The 18,863-nt window shown below is 43.3% G+C and overlaps 2 protein-coding genes across 4 annotated transcripts; one reads left to right on the forward strand and one right to left on the reverse strand.

Moving 5' to 3' along the window:
* The first annotated feature begins 979 nt into the window (after window positions 1-979).
* AKTIP (AKT interacting protein) lies at window positions 980-18,835 on the forward strand. Of its 3 annotated transcripts, none has more exons than XM_081335953.1 (10): window positions 980-1,170; window positions 7,487-7,604; window positions 8,126-8,331; window positions 10,616-10,680; window positions 10,771-10,871; window positions 13,224-13,312; window positions 13,407-13,505; window positions 13,857-13,964; window positions 14,894-14,954; window positions 15,664-18,835. In XM_081335953.1, the coding sequence occupies exons 2-10, from the start codon at window positions 7,563-7,565 to the stop codon at window positions 15,772-15,774; spliced, it is 882 nt and encodes a 293-aa protein (XP_081192079.1). In that variant the 5' UTR covers window positions 980-1,170; window positions 7,487-7,562; the 3' UTR covers window positions 15,775-18,835. The 3 variants fall into 3 exon arrangements, with proteins under 3 accessions (XP_081192079.1, XP_081192081.1, XP_081192080.1); XM_081335955.1 differs by having other exon boundaries at window positions 15,667-18,835; XM_081335954.1 differs by lacking the exon at window positions 980-1,170 and adding an exon at window positions 1,299-1,396.
* On the reverse strand, window positions 8,366-14,953 carry LOC308672783 (uncharacterized protein). The gene is made up of 4 exons (XM_081335956.1): window positions 14,799-14,953; window positions 12,097-12,212; window positions 11,050-11,104; window positions 8,366-9,771 (listed from the first exon to the last, which is right to left on the reverse strand). Exons 1-4 carry the CDS (start codon window positions 14,873-14,875, stop codon window positions 9,642-9,644), a joined length of 378 nt encoding a protein of 125 aa, XP_081192082.1. The 5' UTR covers window positions 14,876-14,953; the 3' UTR covers window positions 8,366-9,641.
* Window positions 18,836-18,863: the final 28 nt, after the last annotated feature.

Genomic DNA, 18,863 nt, shown 5'->3' on the forward strand with positions numbered 1-18,863 from the left:
AGCTGCAGTGATTCACTTAAGAACTGTAAGAAAGGTCGTAAAATGGGGCTTAACAACTGACTTAACAACCGTCTCACTTAGCAATGAAAAATTTGGCCTCAATTGTGGCCATTAAGTCCAGAACAGACCCGTATTAGACATTAATGTGCTAGCTAGAATATCGTTCCCCTCAGAATCAGCACTTTGAACGCAGAAACGTTCTTTCTTCTTGGGGCCTGGTCTGGCATTTTCATTTTTTCCCCCTTAACCGTTTCTTCTTTCTTCCCCAGAGGTTCTTATAAAGCAGGGGTGTTCAAACTCGGCCCTTTTATGACTCATGGACTTCAACTCCCAGAATTCCTCAGCCAGGCATGCTAGCTGAGGAATTCTGGGAGTTGAAGTCCATGAATCATAAAAGGGCCGAGTTTGAAGATTCCTGTTATAAACTGTTGAGTTTCATCGGCCTGGCTCCTGTTTTATCGGCCGTGAAGAATAATTCTGAATAAATTGTGGCCGTAAGTCGGGGACCGCCTGCACACACAGAAGAGAACCGGGCCAAGACGCCACAAGCGCCGAGGAGGCTCCCCGGCCTGCTGAAGAAACGTTCCGAAATTAAAGAACGAGCCACCCTCACCCTCCACCGCCCCGGCTGCAGACATTTTCCCGCTATTTCGGAACGGGAATTAATTTGGAGGGGAGGGAATCCTTCAGGCGTGAGGAATAGGCTCCGCCAACCAGCGCCAAGGACGGTGGGATATGTAGTTCCATCCCGTCCGCCGAGTGAGGCAAAGCAGCTCCTCCTCTTCTGGTCCACCAATCAACGTCTCGCTCTGTTCAGCCCGAACGCTTTCATTGGCTAATCAGCCCTCTCTCCCTCCCCCCCCCAGCCTCTGGTAAGTCATTTCCCCGCGGTGGCACGATTGGTGGCCTTCTCTCCAAATGGGCGGCTGCGCCATCCAATGCGGATGCCCCGGTGGGCTACGCCCCTTAGCAACGGGGGCCGCGGCCTCCCCAAGCGCTGGTGGAGGCTGCCGCGGAAGTCACAAAAGCGGCTGTGACGAGGGGCGGGGCTGAAGCAGGCGCTGGCCAATCGCCGCGTCCCCTCCCCGCCAAAGAGCCTCGGCCGAGATCATCGGGAGCAGTCCAGATGGGGGTGGCGAGGCAGGCAGGGCGCCAGCGGGGCCGGTCGAGGTGAGTGTCGCGCCGCGGCGGCAGCGGCGATTTGGGGGAGGCCAGGCCGCGAGCGGGCGGGCGGGCGCCGGGGCGGCCTGCGCATGCGCGCTCCGGCTTGCGCGACGGCGCCCGGCGAGGGCCAAACTTCCCTCGCCCTTCCCTCGGGAGCGGGCGCGCGTTCGTTGGCGCTGACAGCCGGCCTGCGCGGATGCGGCGCCGAGGCTCTGCGCCCCCCGGGCTGAAGGTGCGCGGAGGGTCCCCGCCGGGGGGCTCGCGGCGGGCGGGAGAAGCGCCGGGCCCGGCTCGGCTGGCCGGCGTCTGGCAGGCTGCCCTTCGCCGGGTCGGGTTGCTGGCGTCCAGCTTCACCTGGCGGACTTCCAGGGTGGAGGAGCGGCGGCGGCAGGGCCTGTCTGCATGGGCAGACGGCAGTTCGCCCGGTGAAGCGCTGCCTGGCAAGGGAGGAGAAGGGCGGGGGTGGGGGGGGGGAAAGGGGTTCACCTGTTGAGCGTCTGCCTGCCCTGAGGGTGAGGCTCCTGCTGAACCTTCAGACGTTCGCCAGGCGAAGCTGCTGCTTCTCTGCCTTGACAGGAGCTGCTTGCCCCCCCTCTCTCTCTCTCGTGTGTGTGTCTGTGTGTATATATATATATATATGTATATGTATGTGTGTGTATATATACCGGTATCTATATCTGTCTCATGTATATGTATATGCATGTATATATAGTGTGTGTGTATGTATATATATACATATATAATATACATGTAGGTCTTGGCGTATATATACACATACATACACACACATACATACACATACACACACACACATACATACACACACACATACATACATGTATATATGTGTGTGTGTATGTATATATATGATACACACACACATATACCCACACACAGAGAAATACCCACACAGAGGATAAAAATATAATAGATATAAATAACATAATAACCACCCAGCATGTGTGTGTGTGTCTGTGTATGTATATGATGTGTATGTATTTATACACAACAACAACCTTGTTAGGTGGGTTAGGCTGAGGGAGAGAAACTCGCCCAAAGCCACACCGCCCAATCTACAGGGAATGTATTATTATAATATGGTTGTGAACTATTATTATGTTTCGGGGCATAGTCAGCCAAAATATTATGAGTAAACTGTAGCTAGGTTTACAATCTCAGGCTGCTGAAAACTTAGGAATTGAAGTCCTGACCCAGGACCTAAGACCTAGTAAGGTAGTGCCTAAGGGTATAAGAAGTTCTAAAAAAAGAGGTGTGGGGGGGGGGTTTGGGGGGGTTGTAGGTCCAATAAATTCAATTTTTTCAAATATTGAAGGAGTCCTTTAGCTAGTGCCTAGAGGACTGTAATCATGATGGGTATAACAGATTATTATGTCATAGTTGGTCACACAATCTGGATTTGGTGTTTTTTTTCCACCGAGGGAGTGTTGTTATATTTTTACCCACTTTCTAAATTAATTTTGATTTTATTTATTAAGAAAATGCATAGGGCTGCCCAACTCACTCACCCTACCAACAACCCTGTGAGGTGGGCTGAGCTGAGAGAGAGAGAGAGAGAGAGAGAGAGAGAGAGAGCGCAGCTGATCCAAAATCACCCAACTGGCTTTCGTGTTGACTGTCTCTTGGTTTCTAGCCAGCACCTTCATCGGTGTATTGTATGTTTGCCATCCGTTATAGGAGGGCAGGCAGGTTATTACGACCCTGCATGGCTAAAGGTGACTTCAGAAAAGGACCGTCTTTTTCCTTCCTATTAGTATAAAGAAGAAGTGTCAAATGTCACTTGAAGTTCAGAATGCCTTTCTTTTCCTTTGGTTTATATGTACAAGTTAGTCAGTCACTGGGTTTTAATCGTCTGTGGTTTATGGCCCTGCATTGTGACCTAGCCATGGTTAAAACATTACAGGGAGTGCAGAATTATTAGGCAAATGAGTATTTTGACCACATCATCCTCTTTATGCATGTTGTCTTACTCCAAGCTGTATAGGCTCGAAAGCCTACTACCAATTAAGCATATTAGGTGATGTGCATCTCTGTAATGAGAAGGGGTGTGGTCTAATGACATCAACACCCTGTATCAGGTGTGCATAATTATTAGGCAACTTCCTTTCCTTTGGCAAAATGGGTCAAAAGAAGGACTTGACAGGCTCAGAAAAGTCAAAAATAGTGAGATATCTTGCAGAGGGATGCAGCACTCTTAAAATTGCAAAGCTTCTGAAGCGTGATCATCGAACAATCAAGCGTTTCATTCAAAATAGTCAACAGGGTCGCAAGAAGCGTGTGGAGAAACCAAGGCGCAAAATAACTGCCCATGAACTGAGAAAAGTCAAGCGTGCAGCTGCCAAGATGCCACTTGCCACCAGTTTGGCCATATTTTAGAGCTGCAACATCACTGGAGTGCCCAAAAGCACAAGGTGTGCAATACTCAGAGACATGGCCAAGGTAAGAAAGGCTGAAAGACGACCACCACTGAACAAGACACACAAGCTGAAACGTCAAGACTGGGCCAAGAAATATCTCAAGACTGATTTTTCTAAGGTTTTATGGACTGATGAAATGAGAGTGAGTCTTGATGGGCCAGATGGATGGGCCCGTGGCTGGATTGGTAAAGGGCAGAGAGCTCCAGTCCGACTCAGACGCCAGCAAGGTGGAGGTGGAGTACTGGTTTGGGCTGGTATCATCAAAGATGAGCTTGTGGGGCCTTTTCGGGTTGAGGATGGAGTCAAGCTCAACTCCCAGTCCTACTGCCAGTTTCTGGAAGACACCTTCTTCAAGCAGTGGTACAGGAAGAAGTCTGCATCCTTCAAGAAAAACATGATTTTCATGCAGGACAATGCTCCATCACACGCGTCCAAGTACTCCACAGCGTGGCTGGCAAGAAAGGGTACAAAAGAAGGAAATCTAATGACATGGCCTCCTTGTTCACCTGATCTGAACCCCATTGAGAACCTGTGGTCCATCATCAAATGTGAGATTTACAAGGAGGGAAAACAGTACACCTCTCTGAACAGTGTCTGGGAGGCTGTGGTTGCTGCTGCACGCAATGTTGATGGTGAACAGATCAAAACACTGACAGAATCCATGGATGGCAGGCTTTTGAGTGTCCTTGCAAAGAAAGGTGGCTATATTGGTCACTGATTTGTTTTTGTTATGTTTTTGAATGTCAGAAATGTATATTTGTGAATGTTGAGATGTTATATTGGTTTCACTGGTAAAAATAAATAATTGAAATGGGTATATATTTGTTTTTTGTTAAGTTGCCTAATAATTATGCACAGTAATAGTCACCTGCACACACAGATATCCCCCTAAAATAGCTATAACTAAAAACAAACTAAAAACTACTTCCAAAAATATTCAGCTTTGATATTAATGAGTTTTTTGGGTTCATTGAGAACATGGTTGTTGTTCAATAATAAAATTAATCCTCACAAATACAACTTGCCTAATAATTCTGCACTCCCTGTATTTATGTATTACCTTTGTATCCTGCTGCAGTGCAAAGCCTCTTGGCGGCTTAAAAAGGTGATTTAGGGTTATTTTGATGCCCAGTGGTTAAATGAGGATGTTTATCTTTTGCCCATTAGGGATTTTCCACACTAATTCTGCTCCTGAGCTGGACTTTGTAAAAAAAAAAAAAAAGCATTTAACTCCGGTATACTTCTTTCAGGTTTTAGACACAAGAGGAGGAATGTTAGCAAACAGGTGGCAAACTTGAGATTAGAAACAAACAAAAAGATGCTGTGACATTAAACATTCAGCTAAACCAGCCTTTAACCATAGTTCCTACTGTTAAGGTATAAATCACCTTAGTAGAGGGCGAAGGACCGTGCTTCAGAGGATGCATGATGTGCATGAAGGAAATAAAACACGATGCATAATCTTACTAAATACCTTTTAATCACAAAAATATAAAAACAAACGTGCAGTGACACCTACTTTAAATCATATAATCTCCAGCTAATTGGGCTGATAGAATAGATATTTCTGGGACTGGCTGGTTAAAAAAGAGTGAGAACTGGTGCAAAGGGAGATGATTTCTTTAGAAGGTTTATAAAAGGCTTCGCCCCCATAGGCTTTTAGGGTTATACAGGTAGTCCTCAACTTATGGCCCCAATTGAGCCTGAAATTTATGTTTCTAAGTGAGACAGTTAAGTGAGTTCTGGGAATTGCTGCAGTTTGTTAAGTTAGTTAACCCGGTTGTTAAATGAATCTGGCTTCCTCATGGACTTTGCTTGTCAGAAGGTCGCAAAAGGGGATCGCATGACCCCGGGACACTGCGACCGTCATAAATATGAGTCAGTTGCCAAAGCGTCTGAATTTTGATCACGTGTCCAGCGGTTGCATGTATAAAAAAGAGTCTTAAGTCACTATTTTCAGTGCTGTTATAACCTTGAATGGTCCCTAAATCAGGGTTAGGCAACCTTGGCTCTTTTATGACTCGTGGACTTCAACTCCCAGAATTCCTGAGCCAGCATGGCTCAGTATGGAAACACTCCCTGTCCCCTCAGCATGGCTGGCTCGGGAATTCTGGGAGTTGCAGTCCACGAGTCATAAAAGAGCCCAGGTTGCCTACTCCTGCCCTAAATGAACTGTTGTAAGTCGAGGGTTTACCTGTATGGAGAGAAGGAGAAGGGTAAAAATTCCCGCTTAAGCATTATGGGAAACGACTTTTTTCGGCTTGAAGCTTCCTGTAAAACTGCGTCTTCCCGCAGCCAGCAGAAGAATTTCACATGTAGGAATGGATTACTAGCACGTAAAATCCAGTACATGCTTTGGCAAAGGTGCAGAGTTGATGAGATTGTATAAAGTTCAGCAACAGTTATTTTCTTATTTTCTCCCAGTGAATTTCCTGTAGGCATCTGGTTGGTTGCAGCAGAAAACCAAATAGATCTTTGGAATTTGGCCTTGCGCGGCTCTCCTTAAATCACTTCCTGATTTCTCGACTAAACGTGTTTATGACGGCTTCTCTGGATTCTTCTGCAAAGCCGTTCCTGGTTCTTGGCTGCCCCTGACATTGTCTATGACGTGGTAGGCCTTATGGACAGGAATTCTGTCTGCTAAGGCAAGGACTTTTCTTGGACATAAAGAATAAGCTCACTGCTTAATCATAACCCTAGGCTTGTAGTTCTGCATCTCTCTTTTTACAATAGATTTTTCCCCCCTCCTATTTCTGAACTCTTTCCTTGTTCTCTGTCGACTGCTTCATCCAGCACATTTCTGCTTCTATTTTGTGCGGCCGTCTTAAATTGGGTTGAAGTCGTGCACCTCCTTAAATTTCTTAATCAGATAATTTGAGGATGGAGGAACAAAAGTATCCACAGCCTTTCAGTGGCCATAGGAGCCACAGGAAGTTGTTAGGTGTTCAGAAAAAGGTGCGCTGGCATTTACAACGGAGTGGGCAGACTAGTCTAACCTGCTGTTTGTTCCTTAGCTGGCCTATTTTTGTTTCACGTGCTCTTTGGGTGAGATCACATCTCCTGAAGACGGTATTGGGTCCCTGATTTCTGAATAACACCTGGGAGAGGGCGGGGAAAACCACATTTATTTCTTTGTTATTAAAGATAATTAAGAATATGCTAGCAACAACAAAAAAAATTAGCCTCAACCAAATCTGCTGGAATCTGATTTCAGAAACCAGGATGTTAATGACTCTGTGATACTTCGAGTTCAGTCCATCCTGTAAACTAAGCAAAATCCTTGTAGCGTTTTTGCCATTCTGATACCCTTTTTTTTTTTACATTTTATAAATGGAGCTTCCTGTGACTCATGCAGGCAAGCATTGCCTTAGCATGCCAACCTCTAGCTAAGAACATCTGGAATTTCTCTGTAGCTTTCAGTTTAGCTCTATTATTATTTTTTTAAATGATGGGAATCAATTCTGAAAAAAAAACATCCATGAAAAGAAAAATGCTGGGCATTGGATACTGATCATACCTTTCCTGTAGTGTTATATACAGGCAGTCCTTGACTTATGGCCATGAATTATCTCCTTGACTTTATGTCTTTATCTCCTGTTCCAGATTGTTGCAAGGGTCCTTCCTTAGCTGGCCAATTTTTTCCAGCAACAACCTTGTTTCCAGCATATTTGTTATATTTCCAAAAAGGGATTTGGAATATGAGTTTGCCAAGAAAGCTAGTTGAGTTCTATTAATTCATATTCATAGGTTTGATGAGGTTTGTTCTGTGTGAAATATTGGAGAGTTAAAAGAGTTAAAACATATAAATACGTGGGTAATTACACTAATACCTCTCTTGATTAGAGCAAGAGGGAGCCGAGTCATTAACTTCACTTTCCTATTTCTAGGTCAGAAAGTAACTGTAGAAAATCGGACACTTGGGAAGTATAGTACAATTCCATCTGGTGTTTTGGGCTACACGTTATGAACCCTTTCTGGAGCATGTCTGCAAATTCTACACGCAAGGTAGAGTATGTGCTATTTTTTGTTGTTGTTGGTTTCATCTGTCCTGAGCGATAAACTTCACTAATTTTAAAAATTGTAATTCCCGTGTAATTAAGTAGAAGCATAATAATAAAAAAATAAGACTCTTCAATCCTATAATCCCAGAATGACCTTAAAGGAGAATTTGCTTATTTGTGCTTTTCCCATCCTTTAGAAGAGGGGTCTTCAGACTTGGCCCTTTTATGACTTGTGGACTTCTGCTTTAGAACTAGGCAAGAGTTATATTTTTTTTAAAGGATCTGAGAAAGCAGATAGATTGATAGTGACATTCTTATTAAAAGTCAACTCGGGGTGTCTTGTTTAGTTAACAGTCCTATATTTGGCTGTAGTTATTGAATTTGTTTGATCTAAGTCTTAGAATCGTTGGGACAAGCTGGATGCAAATCTGCTTAATCGCTACGGGAGTGAGTTTGAATGGGGTTTACTCCTGCTTTCTGGGTGCAAGTGGAGTTCAACTTTTCTGCTTTGCCTCCCTCCTGCAGAAACCGGAAACGGAAGAGAAGACTCTGGTTGGTGAGCTGAAGACTAGTCCTCCACGCTCCGCTCCCAAGAAACAGCTGCCTTCTATTCCCAAAAATGTCATGCCAATCAACAAGCCTGCTTCTCCTGCCCTGTCAGCTCAGTCTACGAATGGAACCCACGCCTCCTATGGACCTTTCTATTTGGAATATTCCCTGCTGGCAGAATAGTACGTCCGTCTTTCAAGGCAGCGTGCGGTTGTTGCTTGGTGGCTTAATTTGTAATAGGATCATTTTGTCTGGGAAGAAACACCCCATTGCTGAGTTTGCCTGTTGCAGTCGCTTTACTAGTGGGTGAATCAGGGCAATCCCGGGCCTTGATCTTCTCTCTCGAGCTGATGGGCAGATCTCTGAAGAGTTGGAAGACTTTCACGGAGCTCTTGAAAAGCCAGGGATCTGATAGATCAGCGATTGCTAATACTGTACTTTATTTTAGGGGTCCTCATCCGCTAGTTCAAGGCTGACAAAAGGAAAATTTCTCGTGCTGCCCTTAGCTTCCCAAGATGCAGTTGGATAATGGTTAGGTTGAATCTCTGTTTTGCATTCTGCGGGGTTGTGATCAAAAAAGGTGGAAGTGAGACAAGGCAAATGAGAGAGAGTGTCCTAGGCAGATCAAATCTGGCTCGGATCTCACTGCTCTCCCACCACGTCTGTTGGAAGGGCTGCAGGATTGGTGAGAGTTGGGCAGCATACAATTTTAATAATAATAACCAACTCTCTTTAGCCTCCAGTGGGCAGAAGTCAACTTCAGAAATGTCTCCTTTGAAAGTTGTATAGCAAATTTCCTTCATGTGTTAGATTTAACTTCCAGAATTCAGGGCAGCACAGGGAGAGGTCGGACTAGCTCAAAATTATGTTCTCCAGGAAGGGAAGGAGCGCGTGATCCGACTGGGAAAATCTCTTATAATTAAGGAAAATCCACATGGTCTTTTCTTTGATCATCTGCTAATCTATATCCTAAGTATGTGATTGAAAAAGAGAAGGAATTGATCAGCAGAAGTTCAAATCCCTTCTGAAAGGCGATTTCTGAATATGCCGCTAACAAAGAATGCATCAGGGTAATTTCCCCCCATGACATAAGTTCTTATACTTTTTATATAAATGAGTTTATTTTAAGATGGGCTGCCATGTAACAACAAACTAGGTGAAGGCTGCTCTCTGCTTTTGTTGTGTCTTTGTTGCTGCCATCGTTGGCTTAAGAAAGACTGCAAGTTGGCCCATTTTAAGAAATTTGTTTCCAGGTCAATGTATTCTTGGCTTAGCTTACAAAATTACTCATTAACCTATCTGAAAATTACGAGTTGGCCTATTGAGTCAATGTGAATCTATACAGGCCTTGACCCTGTGTGGTCAGTGAAAAAACTAAGTTTCTCAACTAGCTTTGTTCAGGCGAACAGACGTGCATTTTAGCTAATCAGAATCTTATTTATGGAATCTTTTTGTCTCCTTGGTCTGGCAAACTGTGCCCCTCCCGCTCCTGTTACTCGATGGCTGGGTCAGATTCTGCTGCTGTGCTGGGAACAGATCTCCCTCTTGTTCTCACAAATGCCCTCGTCAAGAAAGCATTGGGCGTCCTCTTCTCCAGCTGCAACAGGATTACGTGATGTAATCTGCTCCCAAAAGTTTAAAAAAAGAAATCAGAAATGTCATAAGTCATCCTTCTGTATCAGGCAAAGGGGTTACAAAGGACTTTGAAATTTGTTTGTCTCCTGCAACCGTTCTTGTTATGCCTCTGGTGTTTCGTGCAAAATATTATGGGCTGGGCAGGAAAACAAGATTTTCTCCTCTGTTCTCAGCTAAACGACAAAGGACCCCCTTTGTCTACAGAGTAGCTATGCTAAAACTCTTGTTCCTTCATGGAACTCAAGCTTGACCAGTATTGTTCATCAGAAGCAGACCTGGTTAGTCTTCAACAAGCCTGCAGGCTTTAGGAAAAACATCTATTTTTCTCTGTGGTCATTTTCATCCCTTATTCCCTTGCTGAACTTCAGATTTTCTTGGCACACCTGCTTTTTATGTTCACTTTGCTAGTCCTCAAAGCCGGACTCACAAAGTTTTACTATCTATCTCAGTTAATGCTTTGGGTAACTGGGCCCCTAGTGTTGAAAGTATATCCTGGTTAATAGTGCCCTCTGTAAATTTCTGTAGCAGTGTTTTCTCAGCATTGGCACCTTGAAAATATGTGGACTTCAACTCCCAGAATTCCCCCAACCAGCCTTGGGGATGTTGAAGTCCTGGGAGTTGAAATCCACACATTTTCACATTGCCAGCATTGAGAAATACCGCTCTAGATTTGCTTGTAGCAGATGAGCAGAATGTAACATCTCTGCCTTTGGCTTTTAGGAAGAAATTTCTTAAAGGGAAGTGCAAATAGTGGCTTTATTCCCATGAAGGTGTAGTTGAAAAAATTTCTTTTGAACGCCCTCCAAATCCTAATTGTGCTTTTTATTTCAGTACTTTAGTTGTGAAGCAAAAGCTGCCGGGAGTCTATGTTCAACCTTCTTACCAGTCCGCATTAAGTAAGTCTGACATTCCTGATCTGTTTCCCACTATACAGTGTTATTTCAGTGGCTCATTTTCCTAACTTTTTTTGTGTTTTTTTTGAACAGTGTGGTTTGGAGTAATATTCATAAGATCCGGGCTATACGAGGACGGTGTGTTTAAGTTTACAATCTACATCCCTGACAATTATCCTGATGGAGAATGCCCAGTAAGTAGCCCCTGTGGGATGAATCCTGAATATTACTTGAACGTGTCCCTGACCAGCCTCAATATTCATCTTGTCTCAGTTGAAAGCACAGGAAGAATCCTTGTGTTTATTGTGTTCTTTATTGACGGACAGTACCCTATCCTACTCTTCAGCCAAAGAAATGTCAAAATCGGCTTACCTCTGGCTCCTGAAAAGAACACCTCTCTCTGTGTTTCCGTGCTGAATGACACAGCCTAAAAGGAAAAAGGGATGCGGAGGGAAGAGGAGGAAAAATTAGGTGGCTTGGAGAGTAAAGTCGGGTAACAATTCTTAAAATGTAATCACAGCTTCTAAAGAAGCGGACTGGGAACTTTGTGGAGACTGGAGATGTGACAAGGGTAACTCTAAATCACTTGTGCGCCAATAAATGTTGGGTGGCATCTGAAGAAGGGAAAGTCTGGTGGAGCTGATCTTTCAGTAGAATAGATAAATAGGAGATAAGCAGTAGCCTTTCCAAGCTATAACTTTATTTAGGAAGCAGGCGAATAAACTACCAGCCACAAATATTTTCCTGTTTATAAAGCACTTGGCAATGCTCAGTAAGGGAGTGGGCTACACATACTCTACCTTACCTAAATAAATAATTAGATATTAGAGACACAGAGATAATGGCTTATCTAAGCTAGGCCATTTTTGTAAATTGGTGGCCGAGGTGGGATTTGAACCCGTGATCCTGTACATGAGCTGATGAATATCGTTAGGCTGCTATCCTATTAAAATCCTTAAGATTCCCAACCCAGAAACTTACTAGTTAATCCTTGCTGAGACTTAAAAGCATTCTCAGTTCAGGAATTTGTTCTGCATGCTAGCCTCAAAGTATTCATATAAAAATCTGTCCTTGTTTACTTGGCGCGTTCTCCATCTTAGGGTGGGCAAAAGGACAAATGTTGTTTTTCTGCATTTAATTATTAAGAGTCAGAAATCCTGGTGGATTTATTGTAGTCTGGCAAAAGATTCTGATATTCTCTGTCTTTTATCGTCAGATGGCATGAATTTTAAAACTCAGTTACCTGTAACAATTCTGGCTTTTCCGGTGGGGCCCAAGTCCAAACCCATTAATAAGAATATTTTGAAGTCACCCACAACAGATGGCAGCCATTTACCTTCCTTCTTGCATCGCGTAACAATGAAATGCATTATAGTTTTTTCCCCTTAGTTCCTGAGCTTACAGCACTGCCTTGTTTACCATTTCTGGGTTGACTCTGGCAGATCTCGAGGGACCAAGAAATCCAGCCAAACTTGGAGACGTTTATGGCAGCGAAGTTATTGTCAAAATGTCTTTCGCTTCCTGGAACTTCTTTGCTGGGAAAATTAAATACTTTTTAATTTAGAACAATACTGGGCGAGAACCAAGCCATATGTAAAACATGAATAACTTAAAAAATATAATTAGAAGAGTTTGGGACAATAACGCATCTAAACTTTTTTTAAAAAAATAATACTGTAACTCAACTTGTGACCGAATTATTGCATAGTCGTCTTGTGGAGCTAAACTTTTAAAGGTACTGAGTTTTTTAAAATATTTTTTGTCTTGTCTGCCTATCAATCATCTATCTATCTCTACCCCTCGTCTGTCTGTCTGTCTCTACCTACCTACCTACCTACCTACCTGCCTACCATCTATCTGAAAATAAGTCTTATCCCTCATTTTCCAGGAAATGAGGAATAAGACTTATTCTGGCTTATCATGCTGCACATCTCGCCCAAGACGACTCTAAAATATTCCTGCCTCTCTTCTCCACACCCTAAGGAAAATCCGGGATCCATTCCCAAACTCTTAAGAACTCCTCAAGTTTGTGTTTACTCACAAACCAGAAAAATACAATGTTGTGAATTTGATTGCAATCTGCTCAGAGTGCATTTGTCTAGGAAACTAGTTAATGCCTGACTTGGTTGCCCTTTAGTGAAAGGCAGCACAATAGCCTGCTGAGAAATTTTAGTCTCTAGGGTTGACATTGATTGATTGGTTATACATGCCATCAAGCTGTTCTTGACTCTTAGTAAGCACATGGACAGATTTTCTCTTTGATGAAGGTTGACGGTTCCACTAACCTGGCCTTTCAAATCTTCCAACAGCACATTTCTTAAAGGCTCAAAAAAAAAACAGTCCAAAAGGGCTCTTAACAGCCAGTGTGCAACATGACCCTTGCACCTAATAATTGTTTATTGTGTCATGCACACAAGAATCTTTCTTCTGGTGAAGGAAGGAAATGTTTTTTTGGGGAAAAAAGCTGGCTCCTTTGAATGGACTTCGTAAACCAATTTGCATGTTCGGCATCTGTGTTCTTCTCTCCCCCCCCGCCCCCCTTTCAGCGCTTGATTTTTGATCTGCCCATTTTCCATCCGCTGGTGGATCCTGTCTCAGGTGAACTGGACGTGAAAAGAGCATTTGCCAAATGGAGGTGAGAGCGATGGGCTGGGTCTAGAAGCTCGGTATTGAGCAGAGAGATGGGCCTCTGACGAGGCGTCTCACCTGCCTTTCTCTTTCTGCCAAAGGCGCAATCATAACCACATATGGCAAATACTGATGTACGCGCGCAGAGTTTTCTACAAGATTGACACAACCAACCCTCTCAACCCTGAATCTGCTGTGCTGTAAGTTCCTTTTTCTTGAGGGGAAGGGAAGGTTAGAAACTTCTCTGAAAGCTGCAGTCCATCGTATAAATTGTTTTCGAGTAGACATGTAAAATGCCTTAAGCCAAATGTCACTGGTTTATTTTCACTAACCATGATAATGTATAGTTATGCCTTTTTTTTTATCCTGTCAAATGGGACATTCAGATTTCTAGGTATTCTGTTTATATAAAACAAATTTTGTGGCAGGTAAAATGTGGCAGTAAATCTGCTTATGGTTTTTTGTGTTTTTTTTAAAAAAAAGACTTGGTGGAAAGCTTCTGTCCCTTCCAGGAGCGTTCTAAGTTGCATTCTTCCTCTTTCTCTTCTTAGGTATGAAAAAGATATTCAACTCTTCAAGAGCAAAGTGGTTGACAGCGTAAAATTATGCAGCAGTCACTTATTTGATCCCCCGAAAATTGAAGACCCCCATGCAATCAGGTAGCTTAATAGTGGCTATCAAGTCCCATGATGTCATTTTGAACCAAGTACAGAGAGCTCCATAGGGATGCGGTGGCTCAGTGGGTTAGGACGCTGAGCTTGTCGATCAGAAGGTCGGCAGTTTGGCGGGTCGAATCCCGAGTGCCTCGTAACAGAGTGAGCGCCTGTTACTCGTCCCAGCTTCTGCCAACCTAGCAGTTTGAAAGCACGTAAAAATGCAAGTAGAAAAATAGGGACCACTATGGTGGGAAGTAACAGCGTTCTGTGCACCTTTGGCGTCTAGTCATGCCAGCCACATGACCACAGAGATGTCCTTGGACAAGCACTGGCTCTTCGGCTTTGAAACGGAGATGAGCACCGGCCCCTAGAGTCGGAAACGACTAGCACACATGTGCGGGGGAACCTTTACCTTTACAGAGAGCTCCAATTTAGCGATAGCCTCAGTGACTGTTCAGCTACGGTGGTGATGGAAAAGTAATGTTGGGATCTATCCTTGCATTTATGACCTCCACAGATCTGTAAAGCCATGGAAGCTGAACTAGGACCGTAAGGAGTTAAGGTTTCACGTAGTGACTACTTCACTTAATGGCCAAGTTACTAATTCCATTTTGCCGCTAAAAGAGAACTTCCTGTGTTTCTCTTAATCCTATGTAGATTTAGGCTTTCTAGTGTTTACAAGCCCATGCAAACTGGAGGGTTTCCCCCCCAGTAAATTACATTCATAGATGTCCTGTGTGGCACCCCAAAAAATATTGCCAAGTTTTTAATTCTTAAGACATTGTAAATGTCCAGTAGATGTGCTTAGGACTGTGGTTATTTAATTTCATGTTTTACCTCTGCTGGGCTACTGTACTTCCATTAAATAGATGTTCTGTCTTTAGCTTTGGGAACTTGGGAAGCCTGGGTGACATTTTGCTTGCTTCTTGCAGCTTTTCTCCCTGGAATCCAGCTATACACAATGAAGTGAGAGAGAAGATGTTGACTCAGAAGGTATGGGAGATATATCTTAATTTATAGAAATGGGTAAAAAGTAATGGGGAGAAATAAGTCCTATTGCATTGAAAGAAACTTGAGGCAAGCTCCTTATTCTGAAAGATAACCAAGCAGAAAGTTCCTTGTGTAGCCTTGCTGTGAGATAAGAGACATTGTTGGGTGGGGGTGGGACATCTTTGCACAGCGGGTAGGATGAAACAATGGCTAGAAAAGCACATGGCTGCACATTGCTTAAACCAGGGGTGTCCCAACTTTGGCAACTTCAAGACTTGTGGACTCGCAACTCCCAGAATTCCACAGCCAGCTATGACGTCCACAGCCAGCTATGAATTGAAGTCCACAGCTCCTGAAGTTGGCTATGGAATTCTGGGAATTGAAATCCGCAGCTCTTAAAAGTTGGCTGTGGAATTCTGGGAGTTGAAGCCCACAAGTCTTAAAAGTTGCCAAGGTTGTGCATCCCTCGTTTAAACCATATTTTGATACTGTAGCTGCAGAGAAGTTAAAGCATTTAACTTTTAGGACCCAGCTGCATTCTGGATTTCTCAACTGAGCAAGGACGGGCGAGTCTCTTTCGGGGTGTGGGTGGTGTATGTTTCTTTAGAAGACAAAAGAACGGAGAAAGGAGACTCGCCAAAGACGACAAAATGACACAAGTTCGCAAGAAAAGCTGCTTTCCCCCCCCCTTCTTTTTTATGTTCCCTCATAGAAGAAAGGAGATGACCAGCAAGGCAAGAATATGCAAGTCTCTGGCCTGTCCTGGGTGAAGCCGGGCTCCGTTCAACCTTTCAGCAAAGACGACAAGACTCTTCCTACTTAGCTAGCGAAAAGGATGGAAACACTCCCAACACTTTTGACCGGAAGGAGGAGCGTAAACACAGCCCGACAGCGAAAACTGTGGTTCTCCTCCTCGACTTTGGATTAGTAAAGAGTAAATGCTAGCGATGACTAAAGTAGCCCTGTTCAGTGGGGTTACTTGGGCTCTTCTTGATGTTTTACGTGCGTTTTAATTGCAGCCGGCAAGTAGGTTTTTATAAGGCCGGGCTTCTGTACGGAAGTCCGTCGCGTGTGGGTAACGAATGGCTCAGGAGTCAAATGTAGCTTGAGGTTCTCAATGGGTTCCTTTTTAAAGTTTTTTGTTTTTTAAATGTAAAGAATCAGGCCAGAAAAAACTCATTCCAGAGATAAATCTGTCTTTGTGTAAACTAATATAAGCAGAGTAAAATACTATATTTAAAAACTTTTAAATGCATTGGTTTCTATTGTAAATATATTAGGATATGGAGTTTGTAAATACTTGGTTCCAATCCCTTCTAGCCCTTTTAGGGGCAGAAAGGCTGAGACTGATTATGTATGATGTGTACCGATATTTTTTTTGGTTCTTTTTCTCCTTTACAGATGTTGCCATTATTGGCTGCTTCTAACATAACTTGCCCCATAATCTTTAGGGCTACAACCAAATTGCCTGCAAGAATCATACAGGAGGAAAGATTTTACTGCAAAAAGGGGACTTAAGTAGAGAACTCTTCCATTGTGATAGTTGCACGCATCTTAACTCAAATAGCCTTAAGATGTGTCAAAGTAATATTAGAGGCAGCCCTAAATAGTACATTAGTCAGGAAAGGTGAGGGGTTTTTTTAATGAAAAAAGAATCAAAATCCTTTAGAGTTCTTGGTTTTAATAAAATCTTAAAGAGAACCTAGCGTAGGTTGACTTAGGAATCATGCTTGAGATGGCTTGACTAATGTGTTAATAGTGACATCTTAAAAAAAAAATAAAGACCAATCATGGCAGAAAGTCTGTGTTGTAGTTCTCTTCTTTGGATAAAATATTTGCAAATTAAGTACGATTTCTTTGGAATTCTGATTTTACAATTAGAGTTAAGCCTCAAGTTAACGGGCCATTTAACAGAAAAGGGCTTCTATTATGCCCCCCATTCTGTTAAATCAGGAAATACACCATCTGTATAATGGTATTTTGAATCCAAACTCTACTAAATGCAGGAAAGATTTCACAGTGTTTAACAATGGCTTAATCTACGGGTCACAATTGGGTTCCCCCCCTCCTTTTGAGAAGCTATGATAGCAAGAAGCAGAGCTGCCGATAGTGCCTGAAGGCTGAGTTAGCAGGGTTTGTTTTTCCTTTTTGAAATCAGACCTTTGCGGTTTTGTTCCTTTATAAAACTTATCACACAAACGGGCCGAACTTGCCTGCACCAAAACATGCCCTGTTTCATGACCCTGTTCCTACCTTATGTCTAGTCCATCATTTCATAAAGCTAAAATCACTCTTCCAATGTTTACATTTAGATCCTCTTGGAGCAATTTTAAGAGCAGCACAGCATATCTGTTCTAAATGCAATCCAGGCCATAAAGCTCTGCACAATAACGGCGATGTTCAATAGGATCGTATCAGTCTTCAAAGAGATTGTCCAATTGCCCGAACACCCATTTTGCACTTCTCTACACACTCATTTGATCCTTTATGGCAGGAGTGTCAAACTCAATTTCATTGAAGGCCGCATCAGCATTACGGTTGCCCTCAGGGGGCCGGGTGGGTATGGCCTGGGTGGGCGTGGCCTACTGGGTGGGCGTGGCTAGAGTGCGTATGGCCTACTGGGTGGGCGTGGCCAGCTCTACATCGTTCACATCAAGGGTGCCTATGGGGGCCTGGGCAGGAGTGGGACAGATCTGAGGGTCTCTGGCAGGAGGAGGGTCTTTGGGCCAGGGCCAAGGCAGTTCCCTCACTGTTTCCAGGATGGCTTCGCGGGCCGCATGAAACCTTCGTGGGCCGCATGAAACCACTTCGCGGGCCAGATCTGGCCCCCGGGCCTTGTGTTTGACATGTCTGCTTTATGGGGTAAAAAAAAATATGGATTTTTTCAGCATGTATTAGAAACCACATGAAAGCCGCCGTCCAGTGGCAGAGCACACATTCTTTGAATGCAGAGAGTCTTGGGTTTAATCCACGGCACCCCTAAGAAGGCTAGGAAATGGTTTTATTGCATGCTAGTGAACCACTGTGATCACAGATAAGACAGCTAGGCTAGATGGGGGCCGGTTCAATAACAGGTTTTTTTCCATCTTGTACATCATTCTTCCTGACCTCCATTTAAAGCAGTTAAACGCTGCAATGGACCAAAAAGCTACACCGATAATCCAGGATGGCCAAACTTTCCCTCATTTTGAAAAAAAGACCAGTGGGAAAACACAACCAACTGCCACAGTAAAGCGAAGAAGCTGGGAAGGCCAACAGTCCTGTCTTAAAATATTCATACACGAGAGTTCAGTATGACTTCTGTGCACTTCCAGAATAAATATAATTCAAGCAGTTTAACACAGCTTTTCATCTTAGGGTTTGCTATTTATATATATATAAATATAAATAAATATATATTTATATATTTATTTATATTCATTCAAAAGTGCCATTGCCAAGGTTGCAAGACTAATTTGCATTTCAAAATGTTTTGGGAACTAGTGAAGTGCTACCTGCTGATAGGAGATTACTTGAAACATTGCAGAGCTAAAATACAACGAAAGTGTAGTATATATACATAATATTTCCATATCACCTGAAGGGCATAGAAGGAGAGGAGAGGAGAGGAGAGGAGAAGGAAAGGGGGGGAAGGCTTAAATCCTCCCCTCCATTTCAATTTCTCATCTGTCTCCAGTGTGCTTTAACTACTGCCTGACAAATGGGCTAGAATCTTCACTTCTAATTTAAAAGGAGGTTCACAGCAGTTCTAAACTGGGTCAGGTCATTAATTACAGAACTGATTCTATCACTGCTGACTGCCTCATTTCCAAATCCGTAGTTAAAATACTGCCAATTCTAAACATGACACTGGATGAGATACAACTAGCTAAAAAAAAAAGAAATCTTAATGGGCTAACGTAAAAATGTACT

Source organism: Vipera berus (assembly GCF_964194415.1).
Source record: "Vipera berus genome assembly, chromosome: 10".
NCBI lineage: Eukaryota > Metazoa > Chordata > Lepidosauria > Squamata > Viperidae > Vipera > Vipera berus.

Coding starts and splice junctions, on each gene's coding strand:
- AKTIP (XM_081335953.1), top strand. CDS start 7,563: ATGAACCCTTTCTGGAGCATGTCTGCAAATTCTACACGCAAG. Junction 8,332..10,615: donor TATTCCCTGCTGGCAGAATA/GTACGTCCGTCT, acceptor TTTTTATTTCAG/TACTTTAGTTGTGAAGCAAA. Junction 13,965..14,893: donor GAAGACCCCCATGCAATCAG/GTAGCTTAATAG, acceptor TGCTTCTTGCAG/CTTTTCTCCCTGGAATCCAG.
- LOC308672783 (XM_081335956.1), bottom strand. CDS start 14,875: ATGTCACCCAGGCTTCCCAAGTTCCCAAAGCTAAAGACAGAACATCTA. Junction 11,105..12,096: donor CCAGAGTCAACCCAGAAATG/GTAAACAAGGCA, acceptor TTTTCCTTTTAG/GCTGTGTCATTCAGCACGGA. Junction 9,772..11,049: donor GTTCTTTTCAGGAGCCAGAG/GTAAGCCGATTT, acceptor TTTTGGGAGCAG/ATTACATCACGTAATCCTGT.